Source organism: Suncus etruscus, chromosome 10 (genome assembly GCF_024139225.1).
Source record: "Suncus etruscus isolate mSunEtr1 chromosome 10, mSunEtr1.pri.cur, whole genome shotgun sequence".
Lineage (NCBI taxonomy): Eukaryota > Metazoa > Chordata > Mammalia > Eulipotyphla > Soricidae > Suncus > Suncus etruscus.
This window is the reverse complement of record NC_064857.1, coordinates 53,855,229-53,875,297: the sequence shown is the minus strand read 5'-3', so window position 1 is coordinate 53,875,297 and position 20,069 is coordinate 53,855,229. Positions and strand designations below refer to the sequence as shown.

The following is a 20,069-nucleotide window of genomic DNA, read 5'->3' as shown; positions in this document are numbered from 1 at the left end:
GTCTTCTATAGGAGTGATCACTGAGCACAGAGTCAAGGGTAAGAACTGAGTAATGCTTGGCATATCCCTCAAAACTAAAAAATAAACCAGAAAAATGCTCTCTTTGTTTAGCACCAGTACAAGCATTGTAGCTAAAGTAGTGAGCAGGGAAGTCAGGTGACCTCAGCATGATATGCAATACCAGTGAATACCATAACTTGATGTCAGCATTGCAGCAAGCTGTGTGTGACACCCTCTCCCTCGTCATTGCAACATCATCAACCATAACTAAGAAGGGGAAAGGGCAGGGATCAAAAATAGTATCTAGGGCTGGGAATGTGGGACTGTGGCTCCCTTCTCCCCTCCTTTTCCTTCCCCTCCCTTCTTCTGCCTTCCTTCCTTCCCTCCTCTCTCTTTTCTTCTTTCTTTCTTTCTTTCTTTCTTTCTTTCTTTCTTTCTTTCTTTCTTTCTTTCTTTCTTTCTTTCTTTCTTTCTTTCTTTCTTTCTTTCTTTCTTTCTTTCTTTCTTTCTTTCTTTCTTTCTTTCTTTCTTTCTTTCTTTCTCTCTCTCTCTCTCTCTCTCTCTCTCTTTCTTTCTTTCTTTCTTTCTTTCTTTCTTTCTTTCTTTCTTTCTTTCTTTCTTTCTTTCTTTCTTTCTTTCTTTCTTTCTTTCTTTTTTTCTTTCTTTCTTTCTCTCTCTCCCTCCCTTCCTTCCTTCCTTCCTTCCTTCCTTCCTTCCTTCCTCCTTCCTTCCTTCCTTCCTTCCTTCCTCCCTCCCTCCCTCCCTCCCTCCCTCCCTCCCTCCCTCCTTCCTTCCTTCCTTCCTTCTTTCCTTCCTTCCTTCCCTCTTTCCTTCCCTTCTTCCCTTCTTCCGTCCTTTCTCTTTCTCACACCCAGCTGAACTCAGATTAGTCCTGGTTCTGTGCTCAGGAATCACTCTTGGTGGCACTCAGAACTATATGAGATGCCAGGGATCTAACCTAGGTTAGCTGAGAGCAAGGTGAGTGTCTTATCCACTATTTCTCCAGCTCATATTTCTTAATATATTTATACACTAGTTCAGTATTAAGTTCTGCCCATCTCTCTTTATCTAAGTCTTATACTGAACAGTCTCTTGTGTTGAAATGTGAAAGGCGGGCCCGGAGAGATAGCACAGCAGCATTTGCCTTGCAAACAGCCGATCCAGGACCAAAGGTGGTTGGTTCGAATCCTGGTGTCCCATATGATCCCCCGTGCCTGCCAGGAGCTATTTCTGAGCAGACAGCCAGGAGTAACCCCTGAGCACCGCTGGGTATGACCCAAAAACCAAAAAAAAATAAAGAAGAAATGTGAAAGTCAGTTTTCCTTAGAGTTCTTTGGATTTAAGGTAGGGAATTTATTTCTACTTTACTATTACCTTTGTCCTCATTGGTTTAGCATCAGAAATCACATTTACCTAAGTTTATAAGCCCTCAGAATAAAAGCAAACTCCCAAGCTGAGTTTAATTCCTTCATGCTTACAGTGGTATAATTTTGACTTGATAATTCTTTGTTTTCGTGTCAGCTCCCCCAAAGCATTTGAGGGATGTCAGAATAAAGCTAATTATTTTCAGGCTGGAGTGATAGTATAGGGTGTAGGGTGCTTGCTTTGCATGAGGCTAACTCATGCAGTTAATTCATGAGGCTAGCTCAGGGCTAACTGGTTTCTCCTATGGTCTGATCCCACCTGAAATATTCCTGAGTGCAGAGTGAGGAGTAACCCCTTATAACTGCTGGAAGTGAATGGCCAGAAACCAAAATCAAAATAAACAAACAAAAAAGAAAATGCTAACTGCTTACATTAGAAGAGTGGCCAATAATTTAGACTGCTTTCATATCAAGATGGAACCGAGTCTAATTCGTGATGTCTTATTTTTTACAACCCATCAAACCTGAAGTGCCTATATTTATAAGAATACATTTTGGTTTTGATACCTGTATACCCCTCTGAAACTATCACCTCAATCAAGATAATGAGCATACATATCTATGATCTCCAAGAGTTTCCTGAGACTTCTGTAATGCATCCCTCCTACTTCTTTTTTTTTTTCTATGTAACCCTTGATTTGCTCTTTCTCCTATTAGCCTAGTTTGTATTTCCTAGATATTTACACAAATGGAGCCATACAGAATCAATATTCCTATTTCTTTCACGTAAGAGACTATTTTTCTTGGTACTTATTGTAATGGGATGCAAACTAAGCTTTTTAAATACAGAGATGATTCTGTTTCCAGGACCTTTGACCACCTCTACAACAACAAACCAGAAAAGGAGATTATGTTTCTGGGTCCACAGAGGCTTAGCTCTTTAACAAAGTTAGATGTCTTGTTCTTGATCTGAAGAGCAATGGAAAAGTCATTAAAGACTTTTATGAAGGCCATGCCATTAGATTTAAATTCCGAGAAAAGTTAACCCTTGAATAACATTGGTTTGAGCAAATTTACTTACACACTTACTTTCTTGTAGACAGATTAAATACATTTCTAATATTGATGAATTCAGCCCAGTCATATAAATATATATTTTTTATTTTGGGGCCACACCTGGTAATGCTCAGGGCTCATTCCTGGCAAGCTCAAAAGAACCACATGCTGGGATTGAACCCAGGTTTGGGGTATGCAAGGCCAGCACTTCACCTATTTTGCTATCTCTCAGGCTCATTTCTCATGATTTTTTAAAATAATATTTTCTTGGTGCACTGAAGGGTGGTATATATTCTATGACTGAAACTTAAGTATGAACAATTTTATAACCATGGTACTTAAAGAATTTATTTTAAAAGTATTTTCTTTTCTTGCACTTCATTGTAAGCACACATCAGCAATTACTTTTACCAGCAACTCATTTACCAACAAAATATGTTAATTGACTATTTATATTAATGGTTAGTTGGGGTCAAGAGAATATTAGTTATGTTGGAATAAAGTTTGTGGAGGGAACAGAGAAAGAGATGATTGCAAGGGTTAAGACACTGGCCTTGCTGCTCCACCATCACCCTTCCCTCTCCTTTCTCCTGGAACTCTTGGGAAAGTCGCTGGCAACTTTCCTCCCACCAGTGTCCATTTCCAAACCGTGGGGGACTAGTGGCCCTGCACACAAATTATAGATAGTTTAATAGGATACAAAGGGTTTCATCTATGTTTACAATATACATAATGTCTACATTGTATACTTTCCTTTCCCCATTGGCTCATCACCTTACAGACTCATTTATAGTCCTTTACTCTCACCCTCACTGCCCATTTCCCCACATTTAACCATTTTTACCCTCAGTTCTTTGCTCCTTATGAAGCAGATCATTGTTCTCACTCAAGTCAGCTTCCAGCCAGCTCCCAAAGTGAAAAACTAGACTCTCACCCTGAGAAGAAATCAATACTTTGTTCCTATTAATCTACTCCCAGCGGCTTCCTGTCCTCCATCTTCCTCACTGTGTACCTGTGCTTGCTACTGTACTCAGTTTCTGAGAAACCTCCACTCAAAGACAATTCCTGATATGGGACTGCTGGGAGTTCTTTGCAGCGTCCAGGTGGCTAAATCACAGACCAACACCTGGACTCAATACCCTCCCCCCAACCTGACTATTTCTAAAGACATAAAAGGAATATGTATATCTCTTTTATATATCATAGATGTATTCTCTTAACATCTATAACTCTTTTTGAATATCCTTTTATATAGTGACAATTTTGCTCACTCCCCCCCCCCCCTTTGGTATCTGTTCAATAAGGAATTCTGGTAGAAGAGTTTCTTTGTATAGAATTCATTTTAGAACCAAGTTACAGGGAATGTTGGACTTGTTCCCTTGACCCCCAGCTGTACCAATAATACCTGTGGCATTGTTCCTATTTTGCATAGGCACATTAAAATGGGAAAATATTACATTATGCAAAGAAGTTTTTTTTATCTAATAGAGATGGGAACACAAATTTTGTAACGTAGTTAGGTCTTATACCCTGAACATTGGCATAATAACTTGGCTCAGGCCTCAGAATAATGGGCATTGCCCATACACCCCTGAACTATGGATACCATCTATGGAAACACCTATAATTTTCTTTAACATTACCAGGAAGTAAACCTCTATCAGAGAAGACCCTACCACTGCTCTGGCATTGACTCAGTCCAAAGAGTGTTCTCTTAACACCCAGACGACTTAGCAACAGCAACAGCCTGCTTTCAGGGCAGATGTCTCCTCATCTAATAGTGAAGTGAAACTAGAGGATGTGCCAAATCAACCTGATTCAATGAAGGAAATGTACAGAAACCAGAATCTTTAACTACAGGAACTTGACACCAACAACAGCTAATGTGTGAAAAAGTTTCACCAGGACCACAGAGAATGACTCAGGGGTTGGGCAGCCTGGTATGCCTGGAAACCAGATTTGGTCTTATGCCAGAAAACTTCAGGGGTGAGGCCTCCTTGTAATAAAGTGAAGGCTTTTTTTCATTTTCTCCATATTTTGCTGGGCCTATGCAAACAATGGCGATCGCCACTCTCACATTGTTACTACTGTATTTTTTTTTAGCACTTATTCTTTAAGAAAGAAACAAAAACAGCTTACTAAAAAAAGAAATAACTAGTAAAATGCCTGTCTTGAATACAGGCAGGGGATGGGAAGGAGGGGAGGGATTGGTGGTGGGAATGTTGCACTGGTGAAGGGGGGTTTTCGGTTTATGACTGAAACCCAACAATAATCATATTTGTAATTATGGTGCTTAAATAAAGAATTTATATTTTAAAAAAGACACTTGCCTTTCACATGGATGGCTCTGTTTTAGAGCCCTGTTTGATCCCTGGCAACAGATCTGAGTCCCTAAACACTGACAGGAGTGATCCCTGTGCATTGAGCAAGGACGTAGGCCATGAGTACAGCTCAGGTGTGGCCCAACACTCCCTCCCCAAAGAAAATTTAAAAAAAGTTATTTATGGATTATTTGGCACCCATACCTTCATGCTTGTTGTTCGAGTGCACATCTATATATATTCTTTTAAAATGTGCAAAAGACTGGGGAATGCTAAGAGGACTTTTGCAGTCTAAATGAGAGTGATACAGGAAGGGGAGAGAAGTGGATATTTCAGGAATGAAAAATAAGAATTAAATGCAGCTAAAGAAAAAAAAGACTATAAAGAACCCAGTGTATTCAATGAGATGAAATTTATTGTGAGTCAATAAGAACTGTTTTATATATTTAACTTGAGAATAGGTGGCAGAAGTTTTATTGGAGTGTGCTGAAATTTTGTCAGCAGTTAAGGACACTGAGAAAGTTAATGTGAATTAAGGACTGTTGTGAATGAATGAACAAAGGGACAGAGGCCCTTATTTTGAAAATGAGAGGCAAGGCAGTCAGTAAATGAGAAAGGATCCAGTATTGAACAGAACATTGAAAATGTGGCACCAGTGAGGAACATACATGACCTAGTGTTTCTGAGAATTCTGGCATGTTGGGAAGGGGATTCCGAGCTCATATGGAAGGAGTAGCAGAGCTTGTCCTTACAGCCCCAGGGCTTAAAGGGAGTAGAGGAAACCAGGGGTTTGGTTAATTCATTCTCATAAACTCCATGATCTCTGAGATGGAGAAAAATTACGTGAAGTGGTGGAAAGGTTGCAAATTTGCAATAAAGCTGTCTTCATAGAGAAATTGAATGCCTGAAAAGTCTGATTGTAGGTCCCGAGGGTTGCTGATGCTGTCCTTCAGGAGGATTCTCTGTGAGCTTGAGCTCTTCTAATAGCCCAGCTGCCTAGGGACAGGTCTGGGAATATAAGCCTGGTTACCTCTCAGCTGGAATTTCCAGGACAAGAGGAAAGGGAATATGGAAGACCTTGATCTTTGAAACTTCTGGCAGGAGTGAATAAAGAGTGATAGTTCAGGGAACCTCAAATGACTGGAGGAAAGGAGGTGAAGTGTGTGTGTGTGTGTGTGTGTGTGTGTGTGTGTCTGTGTGTGTGTGTGTGTAAGAGGTGAACAGATAGATGGCAATGATGCTGAAGAAAGATCTCCCCCCACTTTTTCTTTCTAACTTTAAACATTGTGCTTTACAAAATTGTTCAGAATGCAGTTGTTTTGAGCTTCCAATGTTCTAGCACTAATTCCACCACCAGTGCGACTTTCCCTTCATCATTGTCTACAGTTCTCATCCACTCCCCAAGCCTATCCCCTTAGCAGGCACAAAATAATTTATTTTATATTGCTCGTTACAATAAAATGGCACCAAAAGAAAGTTTGTGAAAATTGTTATATCTCACAATGGTGTTATTAAAGTCATTGCCTGAGAATTTACTGAGCTGTTTGTTGCTAGTTGAATCTTCTGTGTTATTGTTTTCACCTATTGAGCTTAGCTGGCTTCTAAGCTATTTTCTCATCTAATTTAGATCCTACTGGATCAGTATTGTGGAATTTGGAGGTGCTGACTTGCTGCATATGCTTCTGTATGATGCAAGATCTCCAGAAGCTGTAATAATGGGGCAATTTTGGCACACTCCACTTCTGGGAGGTTGTATTGTTTTTAGTCTGAAGAACTGACTACCTGTTAGTTTCATTGGGTTGGCATTTCTTCTGAGAGTGTGAAGTACTTAGTGAAGCTGTGCTTTTTATATGGTGGAGACTGTGGGATTACTTTCCACTAGTTCTACATAAGAGAGTTGGAGTCAAGTTGTGACATAATTGAAAGCTTAATTGGGTGATGAATTAGATTTTTTTTTTTTTTGGTGGTGGTGGTGGGGTTGTCACTCCTGGCAGTGTTCAGGGTTATACTGGCTCTGCACTTAGAAATTGTTCCTGACAGGCTCGGGGGACCATAATGGGATTCTGGAATTGAACCCGGTTCCATCTTGTGTTGGTCTCATGCACGGCACATGCCCTTCCCCTGTGCTATTGCTCCGGTCCCGAATTAGGAGATTTTTCAGCTGAATTAGCTCTTGATGATAAATATCTATAGAACTGTGTTTCAACCATATGACTCCCTGACTGCCCCCAGGATCTTCTGTGAGCTATAGGTAAAACTCATTTAAATGGAGGCCATGGCATGAGATTGAGGTGACCCACAGGATAGAGGGGCCATCAAAAGGAAATAAAGTTAGAAGGGAGCCATGTTTGGAAAAAGGTTGAGAAACACTGGCCTAGATAAATCATGACCATCTTAGAATTTGATAATGAAGCATATAGTTTTAGTGAGTTACCATTCTTATGGGTACAAGATATATTTTGAGTGGTCATATACAACTTTTAACATTTGTACAATACCTTCCCACCCTTCCTTTCTCCCTGTTCTTTTTCTTTCTTTTCCTGCTTTATTTCTGTCCCTAAAGGTACTTAGTATTATTCTTTTTTGTTTGCTTTGTTTGTTTTGGGGCCACACCCAGCAGTGCTTGGGGCTACTCCTGGCTCTGCACTCAGAAATCACTCCTGGTAGGCACAGGGACCATATGGATACTGGGATTCAAACCACCTTCTGTCCTGGATTGGTTGCTTGCAAGGCAAACGCCTTACCGTTATGCTATTTTTCCAGTCCACTTAATATTTTTCTTAACTCAGTGGTTGGGGGGTTGTTCAGGGGACCTTGTTGTGTTGAGAATTGAACCTAGACTTTCAGTATGCAAAGAATGTGCTCCATCCTAGACATTGAACTATCTCCATGGCCCATTATTTTTTTTTTTTGGGCCACACCCAGTGATGCTCAGAGATTATCCTGGCTATGCATTTAGAAATTGCTCCTGGCTTGGGGGACCACATGGAATACGGGGTGGGGGTGGGGATCAAACTGCGATCTGTCCTAGGTTAGCGCATACAAGGCAAATGCCCTATGGCTTGTGTCACTACTCCAGTTCCTCCATGGCTCGTTTTAGACAATCTTAAATAAATATATTCTCTTAACCTAATTTCTTTTTTTAAAAGGTAATTTTTTTCTCTTCTCTTTCCATTTACCATCTGATTTATTTTGTGATTTTATTTGTTAGTTGTGGGAGTATTCTTATAGTTATCTCTCTAATTTATTTCTTTGGTGAGAGAATTATTCTGGATATCTTTAAAAATCGATATGGGGCCGGAGAGATAGCATGGAGGTAAGGCATTTGTCTTGTATGCAGAAGGTCAGTGGTTTGAATCCCAGTATCCCATATGGTACCCTGAGCCTGCCAGGAGTGATTTCTGAGCATAGAGCCAGGAATAATCCCTGAGCGCTGCTGGTGTGACTCAGAAACCAAAAAAAAAAAAAAAAAAAAAAAAGAATATGCAGGCAAGGGTTGGGAAGGAGGGAGGGGGCATTGGTGGTGGGAATGTTGCACTGGTGAAGGGGGGTATTCTGTTTATGACTAAAACCCAGTTACAATCATGTATGTAATCATGGTACTTAAATAAAGATTTTATTAAAATAATGAATAGGCCTACAAAAACCACATTTGTTTATTCTTATTTGGCACATTGATATATGTATGGATCATCCTGAGCTATTGCTCATGGATATGCATTCTGTATTTTGAAATCAGCCTAGATATGACGGATGGTTTGGCATTGAAATATTCTATGCCTAAAGCTCAATTTCAAAAATGTTGTAAATCATGCTTCTTTAAATAAAAATATTTTAACAAAAGAAATCAGCCTGTATAATGTAGTATCTTCTAATAGCATGCCTACATTTACATCGATTGATATCAGTAGGGTGGCTTCTGAATTCCCAGAACCTGTTGACATTTTTTAGTTCTTTTCATCTAGTTTCTTTTCATCATATATAATATAAGGATAAATAGAAGAAATCCCATGCATGGATGATGCAGTAATCTAACTCTAATCACTTCATCACTGTCAGTATAGTCAGTAGAATTTTGACTAGAACATTAAGAAGTTTTAGATAGTTTGTGTATTTGAAATGGTGCCTGTTTCTGGAATGAGCTAAAATCTTTTGTGTAGTTAACTCCTTTGCCTTTCCTTCCACTTCATTTTAGGAAGAAAAAAAAAAGAGCCCCAGAGAACACTGGACAGTTCCCTTGGCAGCATACACTGTGCTAATGAGGTGCCTTCGGGAAGGGGTAAGGCTTCTTTATTGTCCTCTGTAGATGCCTGCAATTGTAATAACCCTTCAGGCATTGTATGAGGCTTGTAGCCTGCAGCAGTGCATGAGCCTGTCAACCCAGAATTGCTCCTGAATTTAAATAATCCTGACTGAGCCACCCAGAGCCAGTGACCTGTGGTGGAGAGGAGGAAGTGTAATGATGAGCCAACTTTCTTCTCATTTGCTTGTTTAAATGTCTTGCTTTTATAAAGGTGAACACAAATAAGAAAGAAAAACATAAGTAGCTTTTAATAATGTATTCTTAATTCTCTCCACTTTTATAGATGTCTGAGTTTAACCAGCAGGGTAACTAGAGTGAATTTTCAGTGGTTCTCAGAAGCTCTGGAATTATCTTGTTAGGCTACCATTCTACTATTCAGACTCTGGGGAGCTGCTGCTGATTTTAATATTAAATAGTGTTTATGACTTAATGTGATTTTAAAATATATTCTTGTCATCTTGTAAGCTTAATTTAATGTCCCCAAACCAGCCACTTGGCAAGCCATCTGATTTGTATCCTTAGCTCCTGTATCTGACTATGTAAAAAGGATTAGTAACTGACCTAAAAGGTTGGCATTTTATGTTTGCTTTAAGCTATTTGACATTGGTTTACCCAAGGCAAAGCCATAGGCTAAAAACATCCCTTAAGAAATGGGTAAGTTACGTTGAAACAAACATCTTTTTTTTGAGTTCATTACTTCCTATGTTATATGGTAATGGAAAAATGTTCCAAGTCTGGAAAAGCTTCAAGGTATCCCCAAGTGATCCATAGTGAGGTTTGAACACTTCTTCATCTGTAAGGCTGAATATATAGTCAGTTGTTTTTATGAAATATCAATGAGCCACTAATTTATATTTCATCAATAAAATGGGAATTAAGTCATGTTTATCTAGAGTCAAAAGATGTGTCTGGATTTTTAATAAAAAGGCCTTACTTGAAAAAAAAAAAGCCTTACTTGGGGGCACATGAAGTTGAAGAAGATGAAATTTCTTTTTTATGCAGAAATCTCACTGTGGGAAATAAAAATATAAAGTAGATGTTGGGGGCTCTGGGCAGGACAGCTAGCCATAGGCCCCCTGGGCTGACCACTTAGTCCAGGGGACTGAGATCCCCCCCCCCATGCCAGACTGGTCTTCAGGGCCATGCCTGGTAAATCGGGCCACGGGGGAGGGTGGGGGAGAGAAATTCCTCTCCTACACATACTGGACCCCATTCAGGAGTTCTTTTCTTATTAGTATTTATTTTCAACACCCAAAAATATTCTTAATTCTCGACTGTTTCTAGGAAAAAAAATAGAATTCCCTAGATTTGGAGGATAATATTCAAATAGGTCTCTAAAATCAGTGTATATGTAGATGTGACTTCCTATACAGTGGTCCTCTCTGACTGCCAAGCCTAATCAACTAAACAACTCATCTATACAATGTATATAGCCCCTCTGATATATTTCTCCTCCCCCACACCAGAGCCCTTCTACTCCCTCATCTCCCAATCTGGATTTGTTGTCTTCCCCTTAATTAACCCTGTTTACCCTCAGTTCTTTAATTTGTTAGGAACCAAGACCGACCTCCTGCCCCAACAGATTCTGCCCTTTCGCACACCCCTATAAAGCTCATTATTACTCCTTAACTCTCTCACCCCCAACATCAGTACCCCACATTTACCCATTTTAACTTTAGTACTACACAGTCCTAATCACAGACCAAAGTCGTGCATTGGATTTAACAACCCCCAACTATTTCAAAAGACATAAAATGGACACATATGTTTTTTTGAATATTTTAAGTGTATTTTCTTTAACAACTATAACACTTTCTAAATATTCTTTTACCGTGACAATTCTACCCATTGTTTATCTTGTCTTCTCTTTGTGAGCTGTTCAATAAGGAATTTTGGTGGAAGAGTCCCTCAGTTTAATGCTTATGAATGAACCATGTTATGGGGATTGTTGGACTTGTTCTTATGGTCCCCATATGTGCTGATAATGCCACGTGGCATTGTTCCTTGTTTGCATAGGCACATTAAAATTGGAAAATACTTTACATACAAATAAGTTCTTATCTAATAGAGATAATCTAATAGATATAAGAACACATAAATCTCATAATGCAATGAGACCTTACGCCCTGAACATTTATATAATGACCTGGCACAGGCCTCAGAAGAATGGGCATCCTTCATTCACCCTGAACCAGGGAACGTATCTATGAAACATCCAAGGTTGTTAATAACAACACCTGGAAGCAATCCTCTACCAGGGAAGACCCTACCACTGCTCTGACATCGACCTGCTCAAAAGAGACTTCCCTTAACACTAAGAAGACTTGACAGCACAACGACCTGCATACAGGACAGGGTTCTGCATTGCCCTTTAATTGTGAGGTGAAACAAGAGGATGCTCTGCACCATCCTGACTGCAATATAGGATATGCAAATTCCAGGATATTTAATATAGAAACATGATACCAACAACTGAGACTGTGTGAAAAATAAAAGTGTATTGGCACTACAAACAATGACCTGGATTGGACAAACAAGTTTGCCTGGAGCCTAGAGTTGATCTTATGCCAGGAAACTTCAGGGGTAGTTTTTTTGTATTTAGGCCAAGGCTTTTCCTTTCCATATCCCTTATATTGTGGTGGGCCTATGCAAACAATAATTGCCACTCTAACACCGTTTTTACTGTGCTCCTTTGACTCTAATCCTTAAGAAAAACAACCCACTTAAACTTTTGAGGTTAACTTAAACTAATATGCATGTGCATGGAAATGTAAAAAAGTACTTTGCATTCAATGTTTAAGGAGTTACGTAAGTTTTATGGCTTTAGATTGCTTTGTGTGCTGCTAAGAAACATTATGTACTACAATCTGGGACTTGAGGGTCAAAGTAATTGTACGTGGGTTCTGTTTTATTTTTCTTAATGTTCTTTGACTGGAAGTTCAAAGTTAAGATATCAGCAATAGGACTACTGAGAATTCTGTTTATGGGTGATTGTCCTTCCACTTTAACTTTACCATGTCCTCTTTCTTTGCATCTTTGTTCTCATAATTAAAAATAAAAAATTAACAAGAAATAAAGAAAAGAAATAACTACACCAAACTATTATGATAATGGTAGTGAATGAGAGAAATAGAATGCCTGCCTTGAATACAGGTAGGGGATGGGGAGGATGAAGATGGAGGGCATTGGTAGTGGAAATGTTGCACTGGTGAAGAGGGGTGTTCTTTTCTGCAGTTGAAGTCCAACTACAAACACGTTTGTAATCATAGGGCTTAAATAAAGACATTATTTTAAAAAGATAATCATCTATCAGTTCCAAGTGGAATTCATCCCAGGAACATGAGAATGGTTCAATATAAGAAAAATAATTAGTGTAATATATCACATAAACAAAAGATTAAAACTGCATGATAATATTAATAGATGCTCAAAAAATTTTAATAAGATTTTATATCCATTTATGGTAAAAGTGCTTAATAAAATGAGAATAGAAGGAACATATCTCAGCATAATAAAGCCCATAAATGACAAAATTTAACTAATGGTGAGTTACATATTCACCAGTGACATGGGTTCTGTTTTTATTTTTCTTAATGTTCTTTGACTGGTAGTTCAAAGTTAAGATATCAGCAATGGGACTACTGAGAATTCTGTTTATGGGTGATTGTCCTTTCACTGTAACTTTACCTTGTCCTCTTCTTTTGCATCTTTGTTCTCATAACTAAAAATAAATAATTAATAAAAAATTATAAAGTTGAGGGCTGGAGAGATAGAATAGGAGTTATACTTGCAGCTGACCCTGGTTAAATTGATGGTACCACATATAGTCCCCCAAAGCACTTCTAGAAATGACCCCTAGAGTCAGGATTAAGTTCTCATGACCACTGGGTATAGTCCCAAACTCTGCCAAATAAAGAATAATATTTCAATTATATGAATCCAAGAACTGATCCGTTTCTTCTAGGTTCTCATGTTTCATGGCATAGAGTTTCTCAAAGTAGTCTCTGATTACCCTTTGAATCTCTGCTGCATTTGTAGTGATCTTCCTCTTTTCTTTTCTTTTCTTTTCTTTTTTCTTATTCTTCTTTTTTTTTTTTTTTTTTTTTTTGGTGCACACCAGGTGACATTCAGGGGTTACTCCTGGCTATGCACTCAGAAATCGCTTCTGACTTGGGGGACCATATGGGACGCTGGGGTTCATCCTAGGTTAGCGCTGGCAAGGCAGACGCCTTACCACTCAGCACCACCACTCCGGCCCCATCTCTTTTCATTTCTAATCTGGTTTATTAAGTTCCAAAAAACCAACTTTTGCTTTTATTAATCTTTCGGATAGTTTGATTTTCATTTCTGCTCTAAGCTTTGTTATTTTCTTCTGCCTACCTATTTTTGGTTCCTTTTGTTGATCATTTTCTAATTTTATAAGCTGTGCCATTAAGCTAGTTATGTAGGCCCCTTCTTTCTTCCTGATGTGTGCTTGCAAAGCAATAAATTTTTTCTTAGTACTGCTTTTGCTGTGTCCCATAAATTCTGGTATTTTGTCTTTATTGTCATTTGTTTCCAGGAATGTTTTGATTTCCTCTTTGATTTCATTTCTGATCCACTGGTTGTTCAGTAGTGGGCTGTTTAATTTCCAGGTGTTAAAGTTTTTCTTCTTAGTCCCTTTGTAGTTCACTTCTGATTTCAGTGTCTTGTGATCTGAGAAGGTAGTCTGTACAATTTCTATCCTCTTGATTTTATGGAGAATGTTTTATGGGCCAGCCTATGGTCTATCCTGGAGAATGACCCATGTGCATTGGAGAAGAATGTGTATTCATTTTTCTGGGGATAGAGTGTCCTATATATATTTACTAGTCCATTTTCCTCCATTTTGCTTTTTAGAGAAATGAGAAATGATAAAGTTTTAAAAATTTTAGTAGTATGCTTGCTTTTCCTGGCCTTAATAGAGATGAAGTTTTGAACATATTTTTTCATGTTGAGTTTTAAATTGTCTAACTATAGAAACTTTATGTTGTATATTTGAAAAGCACTTGTATATGAGCTTTGGCATCATATATGACCTTCCTTAATTTTTCTGTCTTATAGATACAATATATTGTATCTATAAGACAGAAAAATTAAGGAAGGTCATTTCACTCCTTCAAAAAGGATTTCTAGATTTAGAAAAATAATTTTATTGTGGTTATTCTTTAGTGTGTTATTCAGGAGTAATTTCTGAGCATTGCTGGGCTTGATCTCCTAAAACCACCTCCCAAAACTTTTCTAACATCAAGATGCCCTTTTTCATTTTCTTTTCCTATTAAACACTTAAGCTTTTTATAATTGTTTTATATCTAGTGTTACACATAAATCTATGTATTTTATTTCTGTTTATATTATTATTGTAAACTGAAAAAGCTACCTACTGTGTCATCCACCTCCCACTCCCTGTTCTATTTTTTATTTTTTGAGGGTCCTTCCAAGCAGTATTTAGGCTTTTGAGGCATTGGGGGTGTCCTCTTGGTAATTGTAAGACATATGGGCAGCAGTGGCTTTGAGGATGTGGCACTGCTTTAGCCCTGCGGTGCTGGGGATTATTACTCAGACCACCCTGGAACTTTTGAGGAAGGGGACTCAAGGGCCACTCTTGGCAGTGTTTGAGGTCCTCTACATCTGCACACAGCAATGTTGAGGGGACCATTTTTTGCAGGGAATTAAATTGGGGTTTGCCATATACAAGGCATGCTCCTCTGTTAGCACTCTGACTGATAGTTTTATTTTAAAAGTTAATAGAGTAGAAGATTACTGGGAGATAGTTTAAGTGGAAGAGTGCAAGGTTCTGAGTTCAATTATCCCAACACTACATGGTCCGCTGAGCACTTACCACTTGTGACCCTGGTAACCTCCTGTACCAAGCTGTCAAATCCATATCTCTGGGATTGACCTCTGTTCCTTCTCTGCCAACTACACTGAGGATTGTTTCCATAAAGTAATCAGTGATTCTGGCATTTTTTGATGAAAAACTCATCTCCCTACTGTTCTGTAGTGTTAACATTGCCCTTTTCATATTCCATGTCCCTTCATAGTTTCTATTTGGTTCTCTTGACCTATTTTCTATTGATATGCCACCTTTTCTAAATCAAGTCTTTACTTTTTGACAATTAAAAAACGTATTTCTACAAATTTATTTTTAAAATGAATTTCTTAGCTATTTTTGTTCCATTTTACTTGGATGCAGTTTTTAGAATCAGCTTTCATGTTTGCCTTTTGGGATGTTGATTGAGAATACATTTATAAATAAATGTCAGAGAACTTTTTATATTAAACTTATTTATTTTAAACACTGGTTTACATAGTCGCTTATCATAAAGTTATTTCTGGCATTCAATGTTCTAACACCAATCTTACCACCAGTATAACATTCCTTCTACTGTTGTCCTCAATTTCCCAATCTCTCTGAAGCCTTCTTCTTGGGCAGGTATGAATAATTTACTTAATATTGTTGACACAACTAAATGGTAATGAAATTATAAAAACATCATTAAAATAAAAATGATGAATATTGTCATATCTTGCAATGGAGTCATTATGTCATTGAGATTTACTAACCTGCTTATTGCTAGTTGAGCATTCTGTTTTTTGTTTTGTTTGTTGAGCTTTTATGGCTTCTATGATAATTTCACATCTAATTTGGTGTGATTCTACTGAGAAGCCAGTATTAAAATTATGGAGGTGTCAACTGGTCCAGGACTTTGAGAATCTGGGACAGTGAGCTCCGATGGGAACAGTGGTGATTCATGGTTGCTGGGACTCTTGGAAATACAGAGGCCAGGAAAGGTGTTCTGTCCTGGCTTCAAACAGTCCCTGGAAATGTCAGCTACAAAATCAGCATACCTGGAGTTTTTTGGGCAGCTAGGAGTCTCTACAGTAGGAGATTTGTAGAAAAGTAATGAAGCTTGGCTATTGGTGTGACAGCAGTTGTAAGGTGTCTGTGTGTTCAGCTGTGAGGGCTTCAGCAGGGCAGGGGACTTGCTCCACTCCCATTCCAAAGGGCCCCAGTGCATTCGGTGGCAGAATAGGCATATCCATGAATCATCGAGACTTGTTTTGCTTCACTTTCAAGAAGTAGACTAGTCTTGCCCTGGTTGATGGGCAAGTACATGTTGGTTGACTCTGGACCCTGGGTGTGGCTGTCAGGAGTTCTAGAAGTGTAGAGGCCATTGGGAAGGTGGAATGCCAGGCTCCAAAGAGTTCCTGGAGATTCTAAGGTTGTTTTTAATATTAGTAGAAAATAGAAGGCACATTGAATAAGACTGACAATAGAAAATGAAACTATTACTCAGAAAAAAATACCCACAAAAAATGACAGTTGATTGAGTTTTTTTTTAATTCTTGATGACTTAAAACTAATGTATTTATTGAACCAAGATGATCTATTTGACCAGACTCATGAATAGTGAGGAAATTAAAATGGTAATCAAAAGTCTTCCCAAAAACAAAAGCCCAGGCCCAGATGGATTCTTTAAAACCTTTCAAGAGGAACTACTACCAATCATTTTCAGGCTCTTTTATGAAAGTGAAAAATCAGGAACACTGCCAAATACTTTTATGAAGCTAATATCACCTTGATACCAAAATCAGAGAAAGATGCTTCTAAAAAGAGAAAAGTACAAACCAATATACCTGATGAACATAGATGCAAAGATCGTCAACAAAATCTTAGCAAATTGGATCCAGTGCCTCATCAAGAAGGTCATATACAAAAAAAAAAGTAGTCCCGTCTGTTTATTTCTGTTTCTACTTGTTTGGACAGCGGTGTCTCAATATCATGAAGTGTTTTTTCTACATTTTCTTCTTCTTCTTTTTTTTTTTTTTTTTTTTGGTTTTTCGGGCCACACCTATTTGATGCTCAGGGGTTAATCCTGACTAAGCACTCAGAAATTGCCCCTGGCAAAAAAAAAAAAGTCATACAGTATGACCAACTAGGATTCATTTTGGGGATGCAAGGATGGTTTAACATATACAAATAAATCAAAATAATATACCACATCAGCCATCAACAAAATGAAAAATAAAAAACACATGATTATATCAATATATTCAGATAAAGCATTTGATAAGGTCCAATGCCCACTAATGATAATAAAAAACTCAACAAGATGGGATGGAAGGAACTTTTCTCAATATAATTAAGATCATGTATCTAAAGCCCATGGAAAACATTATACTCAATGTAGAGAAACTGAAAGCCTTTCCTCTAAAATCTGGCACAAGACAAGACTGCCCCATCTTCCCACTCCTATTTAACATAGTACTGGACATACTTGACATAGTCATGAGGCAAGAAAAAGACATCAAGGGTATCCAGATAGGAAAGGAAAGCTCTTACTGTTTGGATGAGACCTGCTACTATATTTAGAAAATCTTAAAGACTCCACCAAAAAGTTCCTAGAAATAATAGATTCATATAGTAAAATGGCAGACTATAAAATTAATATGCCAAAATCAATGGCCTTTTTATACACAAATAATGAAATTTGTGTATATTATTTGTGTATATTTGATGTATTTGTGAATTTATTATATTGTGTATATTATCACAGAAATTAAAATATTTTGGAGTAAACTAAAGAGGTGAAGGACCTAAACAAAGAAAACTAGAAAACACTGCTTCAAGAAATAAAAGAGGACACAAGGAAATGGATACATATACTCCATTTATGGATTGGGAGGATTAAATTAAAATGACAGTATTCCCCAAAGTATTATACAGATTTATTACAATCCCTCTAAGGACACTCATGACATTTTTAAAGAAGTGGACCAAACGCTTCTGAAATTCATTTGGAACAATAAATGTTCATGAATAACTAAAGCAGTCCTTAGGGGAAAAAGATGTAAAGTATTATTTTCCCTAAGTTTAAATTGTACTACAAAGCAATAATCATCAAAACAGCATGGTACTAGAATAAAGACAGATCCTCGGATCAATGGAATTGACTTGTGTATTCAGAGAATGACTCCAAGACATACAATTAATTAATCTTTGACAAAGGAGTAAGAAATGCTAAATGGAGCAAAGAAAGCCTCTTCAGTATTAGTGTTGGGAGAACTGGTCAGCAACATGCAAAAAAAAAAGCAAGCTCAGACCTCTATCTAACACTGTGCACAAAGGTCAAATCAAAATGGATTAAAGACCTTGATATCATACCTGATACTACAAGATATATAGAAGAAAATGTAGGGGCTGGCAAGGTGGTGCTAGAGGTAAGGTGTCTGCTTGCAAACGCTAGCCAAGGAAGGACCGTGGTTCGACCCCCCCAGCGTCCCATATGGTCCCCCCAAGCCAGGGGCAATTTCTGAGTGCTTAACCAGGAGTAACCCCTGAGCATCAAATGGGTGTGGCCCAAAAAACCAAAAAAAAAAAAAAAAAAAAAAGAAAATGTAGACAAAACACTTCATGATATTGAGACTAAAGGCATCTTTAAGGAGGAAACACTGCTGTCCAAACAAGTAGAAACAGAAATAAACAGACGGGACTACATTAGACTGAGAAGCTTCTACATGTCATTGGAAATAGTGATTGAGATACAACCACGGAATGGGAGAAACTTGTTTGCCCAATACTCATCAGATAAGGGGTTATCTGAGATATACAAGGTACTGACAGAACTTAACAAGATAAAAAATATCTAACTCCATCAAAAAATGGGGAGAAGAAATGAACAGACACTTCCTCAAAGAGAAAGAAAGATGGCCAAAAGGACATGAAAAAATGCTCCATGTCACTAATCATCAGGGAGATGCAAATCAAAACAAAAATGAGATATTATCTCATGCTACAGAGACTGGCACATATCACAAAGAACAAGAGCAATGACTGCTGATGTGCATATGGGGAGAGTGGAACTCTCATTCATTGCTGGTGAGAATGCCACCTAGTCCAGCATTTTGGGAAAAAAATATGGATATTCCTTAAAAAACTGGACACTGAACACTCATATGATTCGGCAATACTACTCCTAGGGATATACCCTAGGACCACAAAAACACAATACAAAAATGCCCTCATCACACCTATGTTCATAGCAGTACAATTTACAATAGCCAGAATCTAGAAACAACCTAGATGCCTGACAACAGATAAGTGGCTAAAGAATCTGGTACATTTATACAATGGAATACTATGCAGCTGTTAGAAAAAAATGAAGTCACAAAAATTGTTTATATATGGATGAATTTGGGGGCAATTCTGTTGAGTGAAATAAGTCAGAAGAAGAGAGATAAGGACAGAATAGTCTCACTCATATGTGGGATTTAAGAAAAATAAGAGACAGTATAATAATAACACCCAGAGATAATATAGATGAGGGCTGGATAGACCAGCCCATGATAACAAGCTTATTACAAAGGGTGGTAAGTGTAGTTAGAGAGGGAACTACACTAACAGCTACTATGACAATATCTAGAGAGAAATCCACTGCCTTTCTCGAAGACAGGCAGAAAATAGGGGGAGGAGGGAAATGAAGGGACAGTTGTGTCTGGAAAGTTTCACTGGTGAAGGGCTGTGTGTGCATTTCATGGCTGACACCCAATTATTAACATGTTTGTAACCATGGTGCTTAAATAAAGAAATTATTAAAAAAAAAAGAAAAGCATGTGTTGGGAATCAGGCTCTGCCCTTCATGGTGTGGTTAGCTCACCTCTGTTGAGGTGGCTTCCTCAGACTCTTCTTGATGGAGAGGGTTGTATCAAATTAACCAAATCTTTTTTTGAAATAGCATGTATAATTATCTCTTTATATTTATGAGTTTATTACTGATACCTGGCATTTATTGTAGATCAGAATTTGAGATTCCAAAAATTAGCTGTTGATTTGATTTGATTACTTCGTTCTGAACAATTGTTTACTAGATAATTTTGATGTTATTATTATTGTAAGAGAAATTCTTACTTTTATTGTTTAAAAATTATGGCTTTCTAAAAAGTGGTAAATTGCTATGTATTTAATAGTAAAGATCAGACTTGAATTTTAAAAAGGAACTAGTG

The 20,069-nt window shown here is 37.9% G+C and overlaps 1 protein-coding gene across 1 annotated transcript in view; it reads left to right on the top strand.

The window, feature by feature from the left end:
- Positions 1 to 20,069, top strand: part of ULK4 (unc-51 like kinase 4) — a 665,001-nt gene that overhangs the window by 89,308 nt on the left and 555,624 nt on the right. The window contains exon 18 of the mRNA XM_049782607.1: positions 8,937 to 9,020. Coding sequence (XP_049638564.1) covers positions 8,937 to 9,020 — 84 coding nt within the window. The remainder of the gene's footprint in view (positions 1 to 8,936; positions 9,021 to 20,069) is intronic.